This window comes from Abrus precatorius, unplaced genomic scaffold (assembly GCF_003935025.1).
Source record: "Abrus precatorius isolate BTA unplaced genomic scaffold, Abrus_2018 Scaffold10, whole genome shotgun sequence".
Classification (NCBI taxonomy): domain Eukaryota; kingdom Viridiplantae; phylum Streptophyta; class Magnoliopsida; order Fabales; family Fabaceae; genus Abrus; species Abrus precatorius.
In genome coordinates this window covers 25,197,887-25,219,291 of record NW_020874292.1, presented here as the reverse complement: position 1 = coordinate 25,219,291, position 21,405 = coordinate 25,197,887, and the positions used below count along the sequence as shown (strand labels likewise).

The following is a 21,405-nucleotide window of genomic DNA, read 5'->3' as shown; positions in this document are numbered from 1 at the left end:
CAACCTCAAGGATTTTTGTCCATTTCTGTAATCTTAATGATTACTTGATGCCTCGATTTAATATTTTGCGATCTGCCTCAAGATTTAAACAACGAGCTTTATGTCTAATGACATTGCACTACATATGCATTTCTTCCAGTTTTCTTTTTTCTTTTTTGGTACAAAACTCTAATTTTTTAATAAGAAATTTAACATGGTGTTCAATGCAACATCCATCTATGGCTGTGTAACCAAAAATCATGCGAAGGGTGTACCATATTAAAGGAAAACCAACGGTTATTTTACCACAAATGGCCTATACAGTCACTGTATGTTGACAACCTTGAAAATGTAAAATGTCATACTCAAATGCACACAACCAAAAGAAACTATGGTTGAAGAAAAAGTGTGTAAGAAAAAGAAAATAGGGGACACTCAAAATACACATTTACCAATTCAAATGTCCCATAATCTCTTTCTCCTAGTCCTTTTGACCAACTTGAGGAGAAAACGAGGAATGATCTTCTTAAATCTCCTGAGAACACTCTTCACACATCCTCTAATGGAAACATACAAAGGGAACTGCACCATTGCAAATATGCAGACAGGGAAGAAGGCTGCACTATACGTCAAACTTGAAGTCCATTTGTTCTTCTCTAACTTGATGTTGATCAAAACAGTTGCACTGAATGCTAGCATTGTTGTGGCCATGGAGAAGAACAACAAGGCAAAACCTGTCATTAGTTTCCGAGGGAGAGACTTCCTAAAATCCCACATCTCACAGGGTGATGTGAGGATTGAAAGGAACATAACCACTGAAGCCAACGAACTTGCGAGAGCCACAACATCCATGACTGTGAACACTAAGAATATGGGGTGATGAAGAAATCTAGGGAGGCCATCATTATCTGTGCCCCCAGGGACAGTGTATGCTGCTGCAAAGACAACAGTGGCAACAAGAACAGCTACTGCAGAACATGACTGAGCTGTCTCTTTTATCCATTCTCTTGCATCCTTGAGCAATTGCTCATGCTTTTCCATAAAAAGTTGCTTTGCCGTTTGGTTGTTGTTGTTCTTGTGAATAGTGTAGTGATAAGGGAGCCTCTTTTCTATCCGCTATTTATATTCACAAATATATAACTGAGAATTAGATACTAGGCATCTGTTAGAGATGCACAACTAGATATACACAACTAGGCATCTTAGATTGAATGCAATGATTAATTTATTCCTTAATTTCATAAAATCTTTAGTTTATCATATGACTTTCTAAAATATCATTTACTTAATTTAATCTTTTTTACTATAGTTGTCAGTATTTAATAATGTAAAATGAATAAAGTAAGAATTTTGTAACAATAAATACTTTTTGAATACGCTCTCTATATTTGGCTAAATTTATAGAGAATTATTCATAATTTTTTGATAAATTTCAATTAATAATAAAAAGGGTGTTAAGAAAAACATTAAAAATGTGTGGCTAGTACTACTCTTTACAATATTAAATACTAAGTGTGAGTTTAGTGTTATTTTTATTTTTCTCTTCCATATATTTACTTTTGCTATATGCTTAGAATGTGAATGCACACATTGAAGTGGGAACTAGGAGTAAACTATTAGTGAATGTAACTTTTCATTATAATATAATTAAAACGATACTTACATCAAACCAATGCAACTCCTCTTGCAGTTGTAGAGCATAACCGGGTTGGGATCCCCCTTGAAACTCTGCAGTGTAGTGTAGGACAGTGTTACTTTCCTTGTCAATTTTTCCAGCAAGACTTCTCACCATTTTCAATTTCTTTAAGATTTGGTAAATTTTTATCTGGCGATGTTTGACAGCCATGTACAGTATGTTCTGCTCATCTTCACTTACATGCTCAATTGCATGAGGATGGAAATGAATTATTACTTCAACAATCTCAGTAATTCCATTACAAGCAGCCATAAGCAAGGGGGTATATATAATAGTTTTTCTTGCAGCCTCTTGTTTCTTTTGTTTATCTTCTTCCTCTTGTATCTCTTTGTTCTTTCCTTCAGTTTCTTTGGGTAGAAGATGTGATCTCCCCATGGAAACTGTTCTATCCCTTGCTATAGAAGTATTTTGCCACGTATTGTCTTTCTTTGCTAGCAAGTCTACAAGTTCCTTTGCTAAATTATGCATTTCCTTTTTCCTCCAAAGTTTATCAATCTCCTTCCATTCTGAACATGAACAGAATATTCAAGTAACCAATAATAGAAGTATTTTTGTTTGAAGAAATGTATCATGAACAATCATTACAGCTTGTACCTTTGGCCATAATCGTCCACATAATATACCACATCCTTGAGAAAACTGCATTTTTTTAACATTTTAGATATGGTTAGATGCACATGCACAAAATATTACATATAAATTAATTCAATTTTAAGGTTTGAGTTAAAATATCTAAAAGTGATAATCTTTATTAGAAAAAAAAATCATTCGTTACATTAAAGTTCTAAAAACACAATAAATACTTTTTTTTTAATAAAATTACATTATTATTGATTTCTTAGACTTAGTCTTAAGAGGTGAAGTTAACCTCTTCTAAAAATTAATTCTAAATGAATATCTCATGATACGATAAATGACAATTGATATAGCATGATACTAGATATAACTAGAACAATCATGATTTTAATTATAACTTAAGTTACAAACTATAAATTATCTATATTGGTTTGTTTTAAATTTAATTGAAAAATAAAGATAAAATCAACAAAAAGGTGATCAACTATCCTTTGAAGTTTCTAACTAACCAGTAAAATGTTAGTGTGTTAGTTGGTGAAAATAATGGAAGAAAACACTAGTTAAGTCTGATTTGATTAAAGGTTTGTTTTTGTATGTGAATTTTTAATTTAGTTACATGCAATGAATATATAAGATATTGTCTCTTTTATCATGTTTCTTTGTATGTTTTATATAGTTTATTAATACTACTTAAAATAACTTTTAAGTCATTAAAAAAAAAATTTATGAAAAAAAACATTTACTAAGCTTTAATATCTTTTTAAAAAGCTGACATTTTTAATTGTTTAAAATCCAATCCTAAAGTTTGATATTAATTAAAATTGTTAGTTATATTTTAACCTGTAAACGCATACCTGAGGGCTTCCTTTGAGTTGGGGGTCGTTCCTTTCTGGCCTTTTTGCCACTTTCCATATCTTCCTCTTTTTTATCGTCATCCTTATTTTGATAGAAGTAGATTTTATCTTGAAAATCGGGAAGCACTGTGCGACGACAATGTAATATTAGCTTAACTTGTACAACTTTTTTTTTTCTATCAGCAAAGAAAATTTATTAAAGGGGGAAAAAGAAATATATATAAGAAAATAATTTTTTATTATCTTTACTTGTTATATACCTTATTCGATTTTTTATAATAAATATTTTTTTTAATTATAAGATATACACTATCTTTTCTAGATGTACTGGTCGTTCATTATATATATATTATTATTATAATATTTGTGTTAAAGGGTCACTCATTGTTATATAAAATGGTTGTATTCATAAATAATAACTTAAAATATGTTTTTTTAGTCATTCTCCCAATCCTCTTACACTTAATAGCAATAATCACAATTTAAAACCTTGTTAGAACATGTGATTCACCCAACTATACAAGCTTACTTTTAAAGTGTTGTCATCCCTAATGAAATTGATGTGTTTTATGAGTATATGTGCATGCTTGTTCTTCAAAACCTAAAACCAGAGATAAAGTTGGCAGAGATGTACAAAGGTATATGAAATTTCTGAAAGGTCCCATTTGGGTTTGACTCTTAAAAGTAGAGGGCATTTTCGCTAGCAATTGCAGAGTTGTGAGTCCGTTGTCTTCCCTTTCATAAGCGAGGTCCTCGTACCGTTTCAATAACCATAGAGCTGTGCCTGCGTGGAAATTAAGAAAACGCAATAAGAAAAAGACAAAGAAGAACCCTATTTCTGCAAGATTTTCCAACTATAAATTACTACCTATACATTTTGGTTCATACGAATTTTAACGTCCCATGTATACACTAGGTATATACAAGCATATGAAGCTACAACTATAATCATTTTTTATTATGAGGATAATAAATATTAACCATTAAACTTTATTCTTCGTTATACATGAATAACTGCTGCTTCATTTCATATTATATGTCTATTTAATATTTTTAGTTTGTTTAAAAATGTCACTGTAAAAAACTAAAAAAAATCATTAATTAATTTTCCCGACAATTTTCTCATTTATTGATATCTTCTAAATATTTAAATAGATTGACAACTATAATTCTAACCCTTCTAAAAAGAGAATTTTTATTAAAAAAAAGAGTATCATAATAATTTACATATGTAATTAATGGTCTTATACGAGACATGCAGAAACATTTTTGTTTTGTTATTCTTACTAACAAGTAAAAACAATTTTAATATATACAGTTTTTTGTGAGAATACAGAGACTAGGCATGGTATTCATATATATAGAAGAGAGTGAAGCATGTGTGCAAGTGGATGCATGATTTTGGAGAGAGAGAGAGAGAGAGAGAGAGAGAGACCAAAGAATTGATCAATGACAGTAGTGTGAAGAATGGACATGCTATCACCCTTTCGGTGAAAATGGATATAAGGGTCAACAGCAAGGTCGTCAAGGAAGAACTTAAGCAATTTGGTTTTTCCAAGCGCAGCAGCTCTATACACAGGTGTTTCTCCCAATTTGTTTCTTATTTCAAGCAAAGGTTGAAACTCATGTGGCCCTGTAGCCTCATCCATATCCAATATGCTCCTAGTCATTTCCACTTCTCCTACGAAGGCCACCTCGTGAAGTGGTGTGTTGTCCATGTCATCTTGCAACCTTAACACACGATTGATGTCAGTCTCCTTCGCCATTTGAAGCATTTCCTTGTACATTTTGGGGTCCCCACAGTGAGCTGCGTAGTGAAAAGGAGTGCTTTGATGCAAGTCAATTTGCTTATCTAACAGATCTCTGTGCCTACGAAAAAAGTCCCCGAAGCCTTTCCAATCGGTTCTCTTTGCCAATATGTAAGGCTTTTTCATTTTTTCATTAATCATCCCTACTTGCCTTGTCATCTCTTTCTCACTAGCTAGCTAGTTCGTTCTAGCTCGCTCTATTAACTGATCAATCATTCAGATATATAGTGACCATGGAATTCTTGGTTACAATTAATTTATGTCTCATTGTATCATGAGAAAGGAATCATTCACAACACAGAAAAATAATATTTTGAGCATATATGCCTTGCTTGATTAAATAAAAGTGCATTAGAGCCATCTAGAATAAATAAAGTAAGAGGTTTTCTTTTACTTTGGAACATTATTTATTCCTTATCTGTCAATACTCACATCTAGAGGGGAACATACACCGTATACCTTCTAGAACTATCACAATGTTACAAACGAATATATCTTGATGCACCCTCCTGGTCTTCATGGATGTATAATTCAATCCTACACACACTGCTAGAAATATATGAATTACGAGTTTTACTTGTGTTTTCTATTTCACGATTATTTGATGCATTTTTTATTTTTATTTTTTGTGAATTGTTGTTTATGCAAAACCATTCCTTGCCAAATGCTGAGGTGAGCTTTTCTGATGAACAAAATAAGTTGTAAATTAAGTTGAAGTTCTCGGAATGAAAAAATTGTTCGAAAATTTGCATGTAAAAGCTTAGTGCTAAGCTTGTCAATAATGTCTTTCAGTAACGTTTCACAAGTTGTAATGCTAAGCTTGGTTTTGCGTTAATATTAACTATACACACGTTTTTTACGCGTAAACTACTGACAATACACACGTTTTTCTCTCTCACCAATGACCAATCGCACCACCCACTACACGACTAACACACACCGCATGTTAACGAACACAGCACCTGATAGGCTGATACCACCACTCTTTAGTCACTCACATGCACCATACCCACAACACACACACTTGCACCCTATCATTCTTTCCATAAATATATCTAAATATATTATACATTATTAAACATAATTAAAAATAATAATATACATACACTTGTAAACATAAACATTTAATTTATTATTCCTTCCAATTAGTAAATACAAGCACAATATAATCAAATAAAGCTATAATAATTTTCATATATAGACCAAGCAAAATTTTATAAAGTTAAATATATAATTAAAATTATAATAAACTTTAAAATTTTATAAAATTCTTTCTATCGTCACCTTACCATGGGTTGGCTTGAACTTTTTGTCACTGAACTAACTTTTTTTTATCTCTATTTTGAAATTCTCTCATTTCGTTCTCATCTCTTTCTCCAAGTTGGATGCTAACGAAATCTTATTTATGGGGAAATTTTGTTTTCTAGCTTCATAATGCAATGATGACATGAGTATGTTGCATCATCGTGCTTATGTCATCTAAATATTCTGTATATTTATATCTGCTACATTATTTTACGTATATTTATATTTAATTAATTTTTCTTATGATAGATATGTACAAATTATTAGAAATTTATTTGTGAGACTAATTAATTAAATATAATATAAATATAATTTTTTTTATATTTTTGAATAATAAATCAAATATTTGTTGTAATAAATACAATTATTAATTTGTTTGTATTGATCAATATGTCATACAAATTATTAGACTAATTAAAAATTTGTGTTTATCTAAAAATATATTATTTTTCATTAAAATATTTTTTATTTTATTTTTCTAGTTTAATATGACTGGTGATATGCTATCTAATAAAAAAATGTCAAGGCCGAGGAGAGAACTCCGTGGAGTGCTCATATTCAATTAATTGAGGTAGGACATTAGGAAGGGGCATTATATTGTAAAATAATTAGGAAAACAAAAAAAGGCATTGGAAAATGAATTTAAACAACTTGTAAAATATAATGTTTAATTATTTAAGTTTCATATATTTTTAGCATAAAAAATTATATTGTCAAATAATTAAATTATATAAAAATATAATTTTAAATTAAATATTAAAAATCAATAATTTTTTATTGATATGATAATAATTGGATAATAATGTTTTTTAATTTTAATTTTTTTAAAATTAAAAATATTAATTTAATTATTAGATGCTAAAATAAAAAGATGAAAAATAAGGTCATCTACTTAATTTAATTAAAATTAAATCGTTGAACATGGATCAGCCCAAAACCCACTGACCCGAATACTCATCCCCGACCCGAAACCACTTTCTTCCCTGCTACCCCAACCCAACCAAAACACGAGTAACAATGAACAAAATCGGAAACAAAATCAGAATTCGATAGCAGCAAGAAGTCTAACCCAAATAGGTTCTTCTCGAAGATCTCCACAATTTATATTTTTCTAGAAACATTCCATCGAATTTTGTTTATGTTACGTACGAGTTTGTAAATTGCTGCAGATGCTAGCGCCCCTGAACCCTATCACAAAAAACACTAGAGTTCCTTTGCGAATTTCGGCTCTTTCAATTTGAAATTGAGGGGTAGACGGTAATTTCACTTTTATATTCGTCATCTGTGTTTATTCATATGCACTGCTTTGAACTGCTTGTTGATAGTTATAAAAAAGGTTGTAGTAATAATTGTTTGAAATCTGGGTCGTGGGAAATTTGGTTCTCTTAATTTCTGATTTTCGACAAAATTTTTATTGAAATGCCCTATAATTAGCTCAATGATTAATTTGATTCTCTTTCGTTCACTCATTGTGTTACAGTTTTAAAATATGGATTTTCTCATAAATTAGATTTGGTGTCAGTTTAATATGTTTTACTACAAAATGGCTGTAAATGCTCTTTTATGTGTAGCTGTGCATCATGGAAGACTGGACTTGTGCTGAAATTCTCTTTTTCTTCTATGTTTTGGGTTTATGTTAACTGTCTCTACTCTTTGGTACTTTAGTGAAATAGTAAATGTGAATTGAATTATGGAAATGTAAAATAAATAGAGATTGGCGTGGCTAACAAGTAGAATCCATTGCTGACTACACATTTGTTCTTAGTCTTCCTTTATGATTATTTTAGATTGATTGAACGGATGAAACTGTATCATTTTGTTTATTAGACAGTTCTAGTTATGTGAACCGCACCAGTTTTGACTTGTGCAGGTTTACATGAAGATGAAGATTATTGATTTTATTTGGAATCAGTTTTTATGTGCTTTGTTAATTTTCTGATTGAGAAGACTTTGTTTTGTTCTCAATTTTTCCTGACTGTGTATCTTCATGATTGGATCTGACTCTGAGATAGGAAATATGTTGTTCTCAAACAACTAAACTAGGAAATAGGAAATGTCTTCATAATTTAACGTGTGAAAATATATCCCAAGACTCAAACAACTAAACCTTGATTTCTCAATTTATCAAAAATATATCCTCAGTTATAAACAAGAAATTTCCAATTTGTAGTACCATGTAAATGAAAATCATAAATATCATCCTGCAGCATTTGAATTATATGCTTAATTGCTATTCTTCAAATCTTTCAAAAAAAAAGTAGGTCTTCACTTCAAAACCTGTGGTCTTATTTCATCATTTCTAATAATTTTTTGTAACTTGTGAATAGCTGTCAATGTCATCACTTCGAATATAAATTTAAGGAATATTTAAGAAAGTTTTTTGATAAGTATAGGTTTTCTTAAAATAAATGTCCAAGATTTTTTGAAATTGTATGAGAATCTTTCAGTTGATCTTACATGGAATTAGTTCCATTGGACATTCTAGAAATATTTAAGAAGATATCCAACTTACCTGAGTTTTAATTTAAGATTCTATTCAGTTCCATTTATTCTGCGTGGTAACTTTAAGAAATTCTGGTGCAAAACAATCAAGGAATTTAATGAGTCAATAATAGCAAAATGAAGGACCAGTATTCATGTTTTTAATTTTATTCTGCTTGTGTTAATGAATTACCACCTGCCAAGATCTTTAACAGTTCAGCTCTACTACAATTTCAATTTGGAGTATCACGAAAAATGGAATTGAAAGCAGATCTATTACATATATATATTCTATAGCTAGGAGTCTATACCATATGTGACTGTATTTAAAATTGTTCCAAACTTCCAACATTTTGGAATTGAATAGATAATTCATTTATTTATTGAATCATTGCAACACTTCCGTTCTTTGAGTTTTTTGGCTTTTCTTTCATGAGAGTTGAACTTTTTAGGGAAAAGCACAGGTTAATAACCATTGATTGAAAAAGTCAATGAGATTGCGATAAAATGCATGCATATATATATATATATATATATAACAAACCACAAAAATGTTAAAATTTCCTCCATTGACTTTCCAATCAGCTGTTATAAGTATAACTATGCATTTTTCTCCCTAAACCCTTCATTTTAGAGGAGCCAAATTCTCTGTTTTTTATACTGATTTTTCGCAGTTATGACAGTGAGTGGCCTGTGTGAAGGCTCTAAACTGACTTCTAAACCTATGGTCTATAATTGACTTATTGTTCTAAGATAGAGTTTGCATAAGAATTTTTTGTTATCAAATATATTGTTGATTATATTGTTATTTAAATGTCCAAAACTTGAAATTGGGCATATTATCGTATCTTTATTGTTTATGAATTTGTTTAGAGTGAAGTGATAGATTTTTCTATACGCAGCACAAACTTCTGTTGACTAGAAGAACCTCAACGTTCAACAACCTGCCAATTAACTGTAATTCTTTTCATCTCTTGCCCTTTGTAGTGTTAAAGTTTATTGTTCAGTTCTTTCTCAGCACCCATCACCATCAGGTCTAAATCTAATGTGGCCCTTTTTATTGGGGTCGAGGGTCTTACATCATTTTGGGTTAAAAATTTTAGGAGCAAAGAACTGAAGAAGAGATATGGCTACAAGACGCGTTCATTACACTCCTCTTGCTACAGATGAGGATGATAATATTGGTAACAGTAATAGACCTTTTGACCCCAGATTTGATTATACCCCGAAAGCCTTGGATAAAGTTCCCTGGAAATCCATTGCCCTTGCACTCTTCCTGTTATTCCTTGGAACTGGACTTCTGTTTCTTTCATACTTTATCTTCACCGGTCATATGGGAGGAGAACAGTCTCAAGCGTATGGTCTTTTAGCCCTAGGCTTTCTTAGCTTTCTCCCAGGTATGTTGGATTCTCTAAATTTCATGTGTATGGTAAGTACTCTAGTTTAATTATTATAAACAAGGAAATTAGTTGTTTTTGACAACTCTTTGAGACTGCTGATATGCTTTTGGACGACTTTGTTGATAGTTATGCTTTAAGAGCTACTAAGAATTAATGATATTTTCCGCTCCAACTGCTTTTACTCTACTATCGGAACCACAACAGTATGTCAGTTTTGGCCCCTGTTCAAATGAATTTGGTCAAATTGGGGGTAGCGGGTGCACTTCACGATTAGAAGAAAAGTAATTCTTCATAAACCATAGACTACAGATGTAACCTCCTTGTGTATCAACCTTAACAGTGAATCATGAAAAAAATGTTCCAAATAAATGGGACACTCCAATTCTCACCAAGAACTGTAAATAATTGTTCTTTAGAAAAGTTGCCACTTTACATTGAAAGAGTAAGTTACATGCTATTTCCTTACTAGAATTGCAAATAATGTGAGCCATACAACTGTTGATCCATATCACACACGTCCTCATTTCCTATCTCACCGCTTAAAATATGCCACCTAGACATTGAAGTGTTATTAGTAGTAACAAAATTTAATCAACTAACACATTAATGTTTATTTTATTGATGGGAGAGGACAAGAAATGGGCATCAAATGGGGCCAATTGATCTCCATCCCTATGATAATGGTTCCAATTATGAATTCATGATTCTGTCGATGATATTTATATGTGGAATGATACTGCTTACCGTCACTTTTTACCTATTTTATTTCTTCTAGAGCTTTAAATGTCTTAACTACTTTTTGTTCATAGATGCAACTTCAGTGATAGAAAATAAATTTTAGTTTGTATTTACCTTGACTATAGATATTAACTTATCTGTCGTGTGGATAAACATGCAACATAATTTTATTGATTTCTGTATACAGGATTTTATGAGACTCGAATTGCATATTATGCATGGCGGGGTGCCAAAGGATACCGCTTTTCTGCCATCCCCGACTATTAGAGCATTAGTGCTATACCTTGAGAACTCTCAGTCATGATCAAATTTGGTTGCTTCTTGTATGCGTCGGCATAGATGGAATAAATTGTAGAAAACTGTAATCATGTTTGTTACATAAGTAGTTGGTTAAGTAACAAAATTTAGGAAATTAATGTTTTGAAGTTTTAAAGGTTAGAAAACAACTTTAAAATGTGCCATGAAATTATTCTATTAGGCAACAGCACTGCCTATTTGCCTGTTTTGTGCCCTTAAACGGAACCCATTTCAATGAGGTGGGGTCAGGTTTGTGAAGGATAGTCTTTGGGACTAACCCTCGTTCTACATTTTCATGGTTTTATAAAGAATATCTCAGGTTCACTGTTATTATCTTCTGGGCCCCCAAAACTTCTTTCCTGTTGTTTGGGTTGAATTCGTTTTCAAGTAAATGCAATTAACAAAGGTAAAAGCGGATTTGGTGGCAAATTTTGTACGCGACTTCTGCTTGAAGATAAAAATGGCATCTTTGAATGAAGATGTAATTTTTTAAATATATGATAATGTGAAGAGATTACAGAACTATATAGACTTTGCGTCTGCTCGGAGATCCTTCTCATGTGCAGCTGATTTACAATCCTTGGAATAATTAAAAGTTATAGCCCCATTGAACTGGTCAAGAAATATCCAAGTTTCGTTATCAAGAGTGAATTTTTTAAAACAACACTCCCTTTTCAATTTGCGGTTTCGTTTTCTTATTATAACAATCACTTTCAATCAGCCTTTGATTAGAATAAATAAATAAATCAATACTGTCGAAGGCATGGATGAGTAACGAATGTGTGGCGATGCCATTTTGGTAGGGGATAAGGTTAGCCGGGAGCATTATGATAATAATATTTGTAATCGTTATGATATTAATTTTTGTGATGGGCCTACACGGCACACAATAATATTTCGTTTTTTAGTCCATGCTGCTTATTCTCTTCAGGGTAGAACAAGAGGCTGACAAAAAAAAAAAAAGAGAGCAGAGAACAAGAGAACTAGAAGTAATCGTAGAGGAAAAATCAGAAAGATTAAAAAAAATGTCATTTTCAAAGTTAAGCAGAAGATTAACATGAAGAAAAAATCAATTGGATACGTCTATTGTCAGTTAACAAATTTCTAAGACAGTATAATATGGTTATTAAATACATGGAAAATGCAAATTTGCCTTTGCGTAGTACCGTCTTAATGATCACTACAACCCTCCATCCATACAGAGACAAATCCAATTTATTTTATATATTTGTCTTCAGCTAAACCATGAAAACATAGCCTTGTCATATAACTGGCTGGATAGCTCGTTATATTAATATTAGCATCAGAGGAAACAATTCAGATTTTATCCTCGACACGTGCAGATTCAGAGTTAAGTACAATAAGTTAACCATATGATTTTCGAATTTTTAAGATTTACTTTGCTATGCTATTCTCATCCAACTATAGGATTCGGATATGAAAGAATTTGCAATCATCAATTTAATAATGAGAATTAGAACAATCTTTGGTTTTCTTTTTCTCCTTCAAATTATCGGTTTTGTGAAATGAGGAGTCATTTGAAAAATAAAACATTCATTTTATTATTATTAAGTTCTTTTAGAGTAAAATAAGTAGGGGGAAAAAAGGAAAGAAAATAAGAGGAAGATATCTAAAATTTTAATTGCAGACGTTCTGAGTAAAATTAATTGATGGATATATATATATATATATATATATATATATATATATATATATATATATGTGTGTGTGTGTGTGTGTGTGTATGTATGTATATTAAAGCAAACAATTTTACTTATTATTATATTCATTTTATTTTACAAAATCTATTAAGCATATGAGTTTACCTATATAAAAATGTGTAATATGGTATTTTCGTGATTTTAAGCGTAGAAAGTTATCGTCGTCCTTTGTGCCATTAGTATTAAGATGACTCATTCCATAATATCAATAAAAATTGAGTTATTAGCGTGAAAAACTAAATAAATAAAATTGTGTTTCTTTCATTAACACAGGTATGACATCGACTTTTTTTTAACGAAATGAAAAAAAAAAAAAAAAGACTTACAAATGCTCCATATAAGCGAAGTCATTTAAAATAAAATAAAGGTGATATAGGGATTTATTCTTCGATAATTTTGTAAAGAAAAATGAACATAATTAGGTCTATTCATAAATTGAAATTTACTGGCGTCAAAACGAAGACTAACATTGATTCTGATCTTTGAAAAACTAAGTTAACATTATTTTAGCCTTTAAAATTAAGTAACATCAATTTTGTCTTTTAATAATGAACAGTGACGTTAAAATATTTTTTCTGCATACACTTTACCAGATAACAAATCAAAAGATAATGTTAATTTTATCATTAAAAAATTAAAATTTGTTTGTTTAAGTTTTTAGATATTTTTAAGAATATATACAAATAAGTTTTTTTTTATATTGTATACACTGTAAAGGTTTTTTAATTTTATTGTCATAAAAAATAATTTGTATTTTAAAATATAACTATAACTCTTAATAAATATATTCAAAACAGTTTTCCAAATTAATTAAAAATAATTTTTTTGAAAAATTGACATCCTCATTAAAAAGAAGTACCATACCAACCTCTTGTCATACTAAAAATAAAAACGTTATATTTAGAAAACGCTTCAAAGTTGATATCTTAAAACAAAGACAACCTTAAAATTACTTAACGAAGAATATGAATGAGTTAAAAGCTATTAGCGGCTGAAGTATCTGACAAACGATGTCGTGACAAGTAGCACAAAAAATAAAAACAAAAGAAACACTTTTATTCTAATGATGTTTTTATTTTTATATACATTTATTCTTATAGCCCTCACCACTCCGGAGTTGCTTCTATTTTAATCTTAGATTTTATAAAATGTAACCGACCAATTTATCCGAAACCTAATAAAACTGTGGCTGAAAGTGATAAGGTGGAACTTCATTCAGAATTATTTTAATAATTATCGTTATTGATCAAATCATCATAACGTTCAAATAATGGAGCACCATAATTCTTTTCTCAATCATTGGTTTTACCAAACCAGATAGATGCAAGCCACGCGTTCACTTATCATTGATAGGTTACTTTTTCCTTCTATATAAAATGTTTATTGGTATATATTAAAATGGAATAAAATTAATATAGATATGAATTTACGTTTTTTTTTTAACTGATCTAAATATTGTTTCTCTTTCTTTATAAAACAAAAATATGTGAATTGATTCTCATCGTTAATTCATAAAAAATAGACACGAAAGATGACTAATAAATTAACTTGTGTTATTTTTTATTTAATTTAATTTAAATTTAATTCAAGTCGTGTACTTAGATGTAATAAATAAATTAACCACTAAAATTTTTTATATACATAAAAATTTAAATCTTAAACTTTTTTTAAACAATATTAAATTACTTATTATTCAGATCAGCTTATATTAATAATACTTTTAAATTTATATATTAAATATATTAACTCTCCTGTATAAAAATATACATTATAACTTTATAGTACTAATCATTTATAAAATTATTGTCTATGTGTCTATATATAAAAACAAACTTCTATCTCCAATCTTTAATTATAAAATTAATATATAATTTTGACTTAAGTTTAACTATTTTTTTCTTTCTCTTAAATTTATATATATATATATATATATATATAATTTAATTATCATGCATATAAATATAAATAAGTATTAATAAAATATTATATTAAAATTATAATATAAAATATAAAATATAAAATATTTATTTATAATTTTTAATAAATTTTTATTTAAATTTTATGTGAGAGAGAATATAAATATTTGAATTTTTTTTATATATAATTAATATATTTATTAAGCTGTAAAGTTAACTTCATGACTATTATAAAAAATAAATTTTAAATTATGAATATAATTTTAGTATCTTATCGCATAGTTTTTTTTATATCATCAACAAATTAAAATATATAGCAGATATGTTTCTTAAAATAATTACTATAAAAATTAATTATTTTTACTGATATGATAATTTGTAATTAAATAATAATATAACAATAAATTATTCTGTCAATATATTTTAATTAAATTATAATTTACGATTAAATATTTTTTAAATTTAATTAAAAATAATTTTTATATTTTTAATAATAATTTTATCTATTAATTATTATAAATAAATTTAAATTGATCAATTTGGGCATAGCGAGGAAATTAAATCTAGTGTTTATTATTTTTCATAATTTTACTTATAAATTTTATTATTTTTTAAATATAGCCATTATTCTAAAAATTTAAAATATCAAATCAAAACTCTTATTTTAATGTGTTTATAAATTTATTTTTTCAATTTAATTTTAATATATTATCATTGTAATATCAATAATTTAAAGATCATTAGATATAACACTTAAAGTGTTTATTACAAAAATTAACTATTTTGAACGATGTAATAATTTATAATTTTATGATAATGTAAACGGCTAAATTGTCAATATATTTTAAATAATTTTTTTTAAGTTATTTGAAAGTTATTTTTATTTATCATACTTTTAATTTTATATAATTTTAACATTTTATATTAAACAAATTTTTAATTAAAAATTGTACAATAATTGATAAAAAATGAGAGTTTAATTTCAACTTTTAAACTAACTAAAATATGTGATAAATTTGACAGTTTAAATGTAGCGTAGTATTAAATGTTTTTATTGATTTTAAATGTAGAGTAGTATTAAATTTTTTATTGATTTAAAAAAATTATTTTATCAATTTAAATTTGACAATTTTATTGTATAAATTATATTTATTATTACGTTTCTAAATTATACATTTAATTTTTTTTATTAAATATCATTAAAGTATAGTTATTATTTAATCATTAATCTTTTGTTAATTTTTTTTTCGTGACATTTTTTCGTTGATGATGAATCTATTGCAAAACAAGTCAACGTTTTATTAAATGTAAACTCAAATATTAAATGCATTTAATGATTTAAAAGTAGTAAATAAAAATATTAATTATTGCAGTATAATAATATTTTGAAGTTAATGCAATTCATATTTAAAATTATCTAATATGAAAATATTTTAATCACTTATAAAAAGAAAGTAATAAATGCTTTAATTTTAATATAATAAATATTATTTTATTTTTAAGCTAATAATTTAAGGATACTATTCATGAACTTGCACTGATCCATGCACGAGGTCAAAGCAACGAAATTTCTGTGCTCAAAGAGTCAAACGCTCTTGAACATTACTTTTTCATCATTTTTGCGTATTTTTTTTATTCTTGATATTTTTCAGAATTAAATAAGCCAAAAAAAGGGGGAAAAAACTTGAAGAAGAAAATTCAAAATTGTCTACCCCTTTACCTGGAAGGATCCAAATTTTGGGAGACACAAAAACAAACCAAAAGATCTCTTTTTCTCTGCAACTTCTTATCCGTGTCATCATCAAAATCGTCATTTTATTTATTTTAATGAGTTTTTATTTTTTAAAAAGAAAAAACTAAGGGTATTCTTTATTTTTTAAAAAGCAAATAATCTCCAATTGTTATTACTTGACCAGCACGTTCCTTTTTTTTATCCCATTTTTCTTTTTATGAATAAAAGATATTCCATTTTCTCTGCGAAAATCAAAACACCGATGATTTTGAAAGACGACGGGTCAGAATCATGTGAGCTTTTGGCCAATATGGAGAGAGATATCAACTTTCCATATTTGGGGGAGAAGCTAACAACCTTTTCTGTGGGTATGTTATGGTGTTTCCACTTTCTGCTTTGTTATTGTGGTTTGAGCATTTGAATGAATCTGCAAAAAAGGTTTCAACTTTGGGTATTTGATTCATCGTCAACTGTAGCTGGTGGAGTGCAGGTAAGGTTGCGAGTTTTGATTTGCATGCAGGAGCGTTTGTGAATTGAATTGGATAAAAGGGTATCCTTTGTTTGGGAATTATTGATTGGCGTTAACTCGGATTGATGAAACCTAGCTAGAAAGGAAAAAGGGGGAGAAAAAGGAAGCTTTTTTTAAAAAAAATAATTTAATGAAGTAGTTTGCTGAGGTTTTAATTGAGAAAAAGTGAAAGGGTTTTTGTGAATATACATAAAGGGGTTTTTGAAGATTCGCTTTGTTTTGAGATTTGTGATTCGGGTTGGAGCTTGCTTGATGGAGGAAGCTCAGGGCAGTTCCAGTTCCTTGCCTCCTTTCCTCACAAAGACTTACGAAATGGTGGACGATCCTACCACCAATTCCATTGTCTCTTGGAGTGCCTCCAATAAAAGTTTCATTGTTTGGAACCCACCAGAATTTTCAAGGGATTTGTTACCCAGATTCTTTAAGCACAATAACTTCTCAAGTTTTATCAGACAGCTAAACACTTATGTAAGCAAATTCAACCTTCTTCATGTTTCATTGATAATTTGTTTTGTTTGTTATTGTTTTTCCTTTCCCCTTATTTCCCTATAGAGGGTTTTAATTGCTTGGACTGTGGCCTTGGTGTTGTTTGATCAGGGGTTTAGAAAGATTGACCCTGAACAATGGGAATTTGCAAATGATGATTTTATAAGAGGTCAACCACATCTCTTGAAGAATATTCATAGGCGCAAACCTGTTCATAGCCATTCTTTGCAGAATCTTCAAGGTCAAGGGGCTGTGCCTCTTACGGAATCAGAACGGCAGAGTTTCAAAGATGAGATAGAGAGGCTTAAACATGAGAAAGAACGACTTCTTCTGGAGTTGCAGAGTCATGAACAGGAGGGGAAAATGTATGAGATACAATTACAATGCTCAAAGGATCGTTTGGAAAAGTTGGAAAATAAGCAACAACATATGCTTTCTTCTGTTTCTCAAATGTTGCAAAAACCTGGGATTGCCTTGAATCTCTTGCAACTGACTGAAAGCATGGATAGAAAACGAAGGTTGCCAAGAGGTGGTCTCTTTGGTGACGATGCTAGCATTGAAGATCATATGGAAACTTCGCAAATATTACCAAGAGAAAATGAAGAGAGTGCCTCAACTTTCACATTAAGCGTGGAGCGATTGGATCTGCTTGAGTCATCCATGGTGTTTTGGGAGAATATTGCTCATGAAGTTGGTGGTGATACCTTTGTTCAAAGTCATTCAAACTTGGGTTTTGATGAGTCTACAAGTTGTGCAGATAGTCCAGCCATATCTTGTGTGCAACTAGATGTTGAAATTCAGCCTAAGTCACCTGGAATTGACATGAATTCTGAGCCAGCCGTGGCTGCTGCTTCTGATATTGATTCATCAAAAGAACAACCTGGGGTAACAGCTCCTGTGGTTACTGGTGTTAATGATGTATTCTGGGAACAATTCTTGACCGAGAATCCTGGTTCAACTGAAATGCAGGAAGCGCAATCTGAAAGAAAGGATTCTGATGGCAGAAATGATGGTAAAACTAGTGAACTTAGCAGATTTTGGTGGAACATTAGGAATGTAAATAACCTTCCAGAACAGATGGGGCATTCTTAGTCAAGCAAAGAAATCTTAGTTGCAATTGATTATTCATTCTAGCTTGTGATGCCCCACAATTACATGTAATAAATGTAGGTATGCATGGTTGGCTCTGCTATATATAAGAATGCCATATTTTTGTTAAATGTTTAGAATTGAGTCAATTTTTATACTGTTCATTTAGTTCTCATTTAGTTCTAATGTGCCTAAACTTTTACATCTGTGTTGTTTGTTTTTCTACACTCTTTACGTCACTTTACCAGATAATAGAAACCAATTGCATATACCCTCCGTTATTGTCTCCTGCAGGGAGGTGCCTGATATCAAAAGTGGAAATTGGTTTATCCAATTGTGATCTAGAATTACAGATTTCCCCATAGAGGAAAAGGGCCTAACATTGAAAGTTGAAAGTTGTATAATGGGATTACTGTAAATCATGTAATGGATGGAATTAGCTGCATAAAAGATATGTGAGAAAATAATATATATTCTCTATATCATACTGCTTGTGAAGATGGAAATGTAGCAAGTACCTTTTGTTTGGGATTAAGGTTGAGAAGTGTTAGTTCTTGTCCCTTGTTTTCATTATGAACACCAATATTTTTTTCATATTATGTAAGGGTACGTTAGTTAATTATATGGAAAGAACTGTTGATTAATGAATTTATGCATTTAAATGAAACCAGGGTCTGCTGGTTAATGAATTTATACAAGAGATTGCTAGAAACTAGGATTTTTCGTATTAGGAAATGCAAGATATAAGATTTATTATTTAGTGTACGATTTTAGGTGTATTTTCTTCGTTCAACAATTTTCACAGGGTTTTACATCTTTATGTTTACCTCAAATTATTGTGGCACACAAAAGCTACATAGAGTGCGATGCTGACCAGTGACGTCATTCGAGTACGACGTATAAGGAAAGAAAGTCGAGATAAAATGGCGACCAGCTACTCTCATGTGAAATTAACTTCTGGTTGATAATACATTCTTTTTACTTGTGTTTCTAACTTGGGTTGGAAGACTTAGCAAATGCTGATTGCGGACTTGTATCTTAACCTTAGATGAGATTGATTGGCAAGGGAAACATTTGCATGCATTGAGACTCAAATTTCAATGAACAAAAGTAATGCTTTGGTTAGTTTAAAGCAAGTTAAATCTGAATTTGCATGTATAATGAGGAGCATGGAAGATCAATGCTTCATGCACGTTAAAATAGACACAAATACACACTACAGCGACTATGGATACTATATTTTACATATGAAGGACGGGGAAATTGTAACTGCTAGGACATATATGTAAGGTTCTTGTGATCTATTTCTGGTTATGTAAACTGTTTTTTATCAACTTTCTTTTTCTTTATAAATTTTTTATACATAATAATACTCCATTTAATTATTTACTGAATCAGGAGATGATGTTATGCCGTTTTGCTATTCTGTGCACAAATTTTCCATTTTAATATTTTTTTGGTCTGCATTTTCTTTTATTATTGCTACTTGTTGATTCGCACGTGGTTCTGATTATTCAGTTTATGTTTCTGAACTTCGTTTTGATTTTACTATTGCTTGTATAGATTAGCTTATTTTAGGGTAAAAAAGTTTTTTGTAGGTAGTAGCTTCTTAAAAGAGCTTTTGAGAGGGAAAAAAAAACTCCCAGAAAACATCAGAATCAAACATCTAGTCATTTTGGTCATAGAACTTTATTTTATACAATGTGATGGCATGATGTGCACCTAATTTCTTAGTGGACTACTGCTCATTTTAGAGTAGGGTAGAAATAATAAAAGAAATTTAGATTTGAAGTACGAACTTGTCAATTTAAGTTGCTCATTAACTTGAAAAGGTGCAGTTTATACTTTATATTGACTTATACTTGAGGCATTTCAGGCATGTATATATATCTGAAATGCCAATGGTTGTGGTAAGTGAATCTTGGTTAATTTCATCAAAGCATTGGATGGACGTGATTTTGAGTTTTGATTATGAGCTTCAATGATTGTTAGTATCCTGTATATAGGGGTGACAGTAGAAGGGAATCAGAGGGGGTACACAATATCAGTTTTTTGTTCGATTACTTGTAAACTATTGTCAGCATCTACTGTTCTACCTTCACTATTCTGATGTTGCTGCTATTTACCTTAGTGTTAAATGGAATCTGAAATAGTTTTCTGATTAATATCTCATAGGTCAACGATTCAAACAACTCAGAATATAGATAAGAAAAAAGGTCGGGAAAAATGAATTGAACTGGTTAAAAATTGGCTAAAATCAGTAGTAAATAATTGATTTAAATTGGTTTTTATTTTATCCTGTTATTTATTTGGAAATCCTGAGACAATAATTACTCACAAAAAGTTAAATTGTTATTTATTATGTAATATATATGTAACTATTATTATTAACTCGATGATTCATCTAAGGATATGAATGAGATTTTAAAAAATATTGCTTCTTGCAGAGTTGAAGAATTTTCTAAATAATTAAGTTTTGTGACTATCTATACTTAATTAATTTAATAATGTTTTGCTACGTTTGTATTCGAGTAGTGAATATTTTCAAAATACGTAGAACTTTTCACCACAAAAAGTCTGAAGCAACCAAGGCTGAGGATAAAACTATGATGAGTTTTGTTTTTTTCACTTTCTTTCTTTTCAAACTTTACGAAATTTATTAAATATAAATAAATATTATATCAAATCAGTGAAATAATCATTAAAATATAAGGTTTTGCTTGCAACTTGTATAAAATAAAAATCATAGAGGTAGCGCGCAAGTTGTTATCGATCTGAGTTTCCGAACCCACTGAAAG

General features: G+C 29.7%; 3 protein-coding genes across 4 annotated transcripts; 2 read left to right on the top strand and 1 right to left on the bottom strand.

Annotated features, from left to right (window-relative positions):
• Positions 1-353: 353 nt before the first annotated feature.
• LOC113869063 lies at positions 354-5,099 on the bottom strand. The gene is made up of 6 exons (XM_027505195.1): positions 4,541-5,099; positions 3,740-3,889; positions 3,106-3,231; positions 2,270-2,314; positions 1,643-2,181; positions 354-1,095 (listed from the first exon to the last, which is right to left on the bottom strand). The coding sequence occupies exons 1-6, from the start codon at positions 5,070-5,072 to the stop codon at positions 436-438; spliced, it is 2,052 nt and encodes a 683-aa protein (XP_027360996.1). The 5' UTR covers positions 5,073-5,099; the 3' UTR covers positions 354-435.
• Positions 5,100-7,249: 2,150 nt separating this feature from the next.
• Positions 7,250-11,457, top strand: LOC113852756 (transmembrane protein 230). 2 transcript variants are annotated; one of them, XM_027483123.1, is made up of 4 exons: positions 7,250-7,475; positions 9,602-9,656; positions 9,803-10,096; positions 11,025-11,457. In XM_027483123.1, the coding sequence occupies exons 3-4, from the start codon at positions 9,826-9,828 to the stop codon at positions 11,102-11,104; spliced, it is 351 nt and encodes a 116-aa protein (XP_027338924.1). In that variant the 5' UTR covers positions 7,250-7,475; positions 9,602-9,656; positions 9,803-9,825; the 3' UTR covers positions 11,105-11,457. The 2 variants fall into 2 exon arrangements, with proteins under 2 accessions (XP_027338924.1, XP_027338923.1); XM_027483122.1 differs by lacking the exon at positions 7,250-7,475 and having other exon boundaries at positions 9,521-9,656.
• Positions 11,458-16,662: 5,205 nt separating this feature from the next.
• LOC113873089 (heat stress transcription factor A-4a-like) lies at positions 16,663-19,313 on the top strand. The gene is made up of 2 exons (XM_027511067.1): positions 16,663-17,500; positions 17,630-19,313. Exons 1-2 carry the CDS (start codon positions 17,285-17,287, stop codon positions 18,608-18,610), a joined length of 1,197 nt encoding a protein of 398 aa, XP_027366868.1. The 5' UTR covers positions 16,663-17,284; the 3' UTR covers positions 18,611-19,313.
• The last annotated feature ends 2,092 nt before the right edge of the window (positions 19,314-21,405 follow it).

What these genes read in the sequence shown, in the direction of transcription:
- LOC113869063 (XM_027505195.1), bottom strand. Translation starts at nt 5,072, where the DNA reads ATGACAAGGCAAGTAGGGATGATTAATGAAAAAATGAAAAAGCCTTAC. An exon ending in TGTCATTGATCAATTCTTTG is followed by an intron (nt 3,890 to 4,540) that starts GTCTCTCTCTCT and finishes ATTTCCACGCAG; the next exon opens with GCACAGCTCTATGGTTATTG. An exon ending in CAGAAATTTCATATACCTTT is followed by an intron (nt 3,232 to 3,739) that starts GTACATCTCTGC and finishes GTCGTCGCACAG; the next exon opens with TGCTTCCCGATTTTCAAGAT.
- LOC113852756 (XM_027483123.1), top strand. Translation starts at nt 9,826, where the DNA reads ATGGCTACAAGACGCGTTCATTACACTCCTCTTGCTACAGATGAGGAT. An exon ending in CTTTCTTAGCTTTCTCCCAG is followed by an intron (nt 10,097 to 11,024) that starts GTATGTTGGATT and finishes TTCTGTATACAG; the next exon opens with GATTTTATGAGACTCGAATT.
- LOC113873089 (XM_027511067.1), top strand. Translation starts at nt 17,285, where the DNA reads ATGGAGGAAGCTCAGGGCAGTTCCAGTTCCTTGCCTCCTTTCCTCACA. An exon ending in TCAGACAGCTAAACACTTAT is followed by an intron (nt 17,501 to 17,629) that starts GTAAGCAAATTC and finishes TTGTTTGATCAG; the next exon opens with GGGTTTAGAAAGATTGACCC.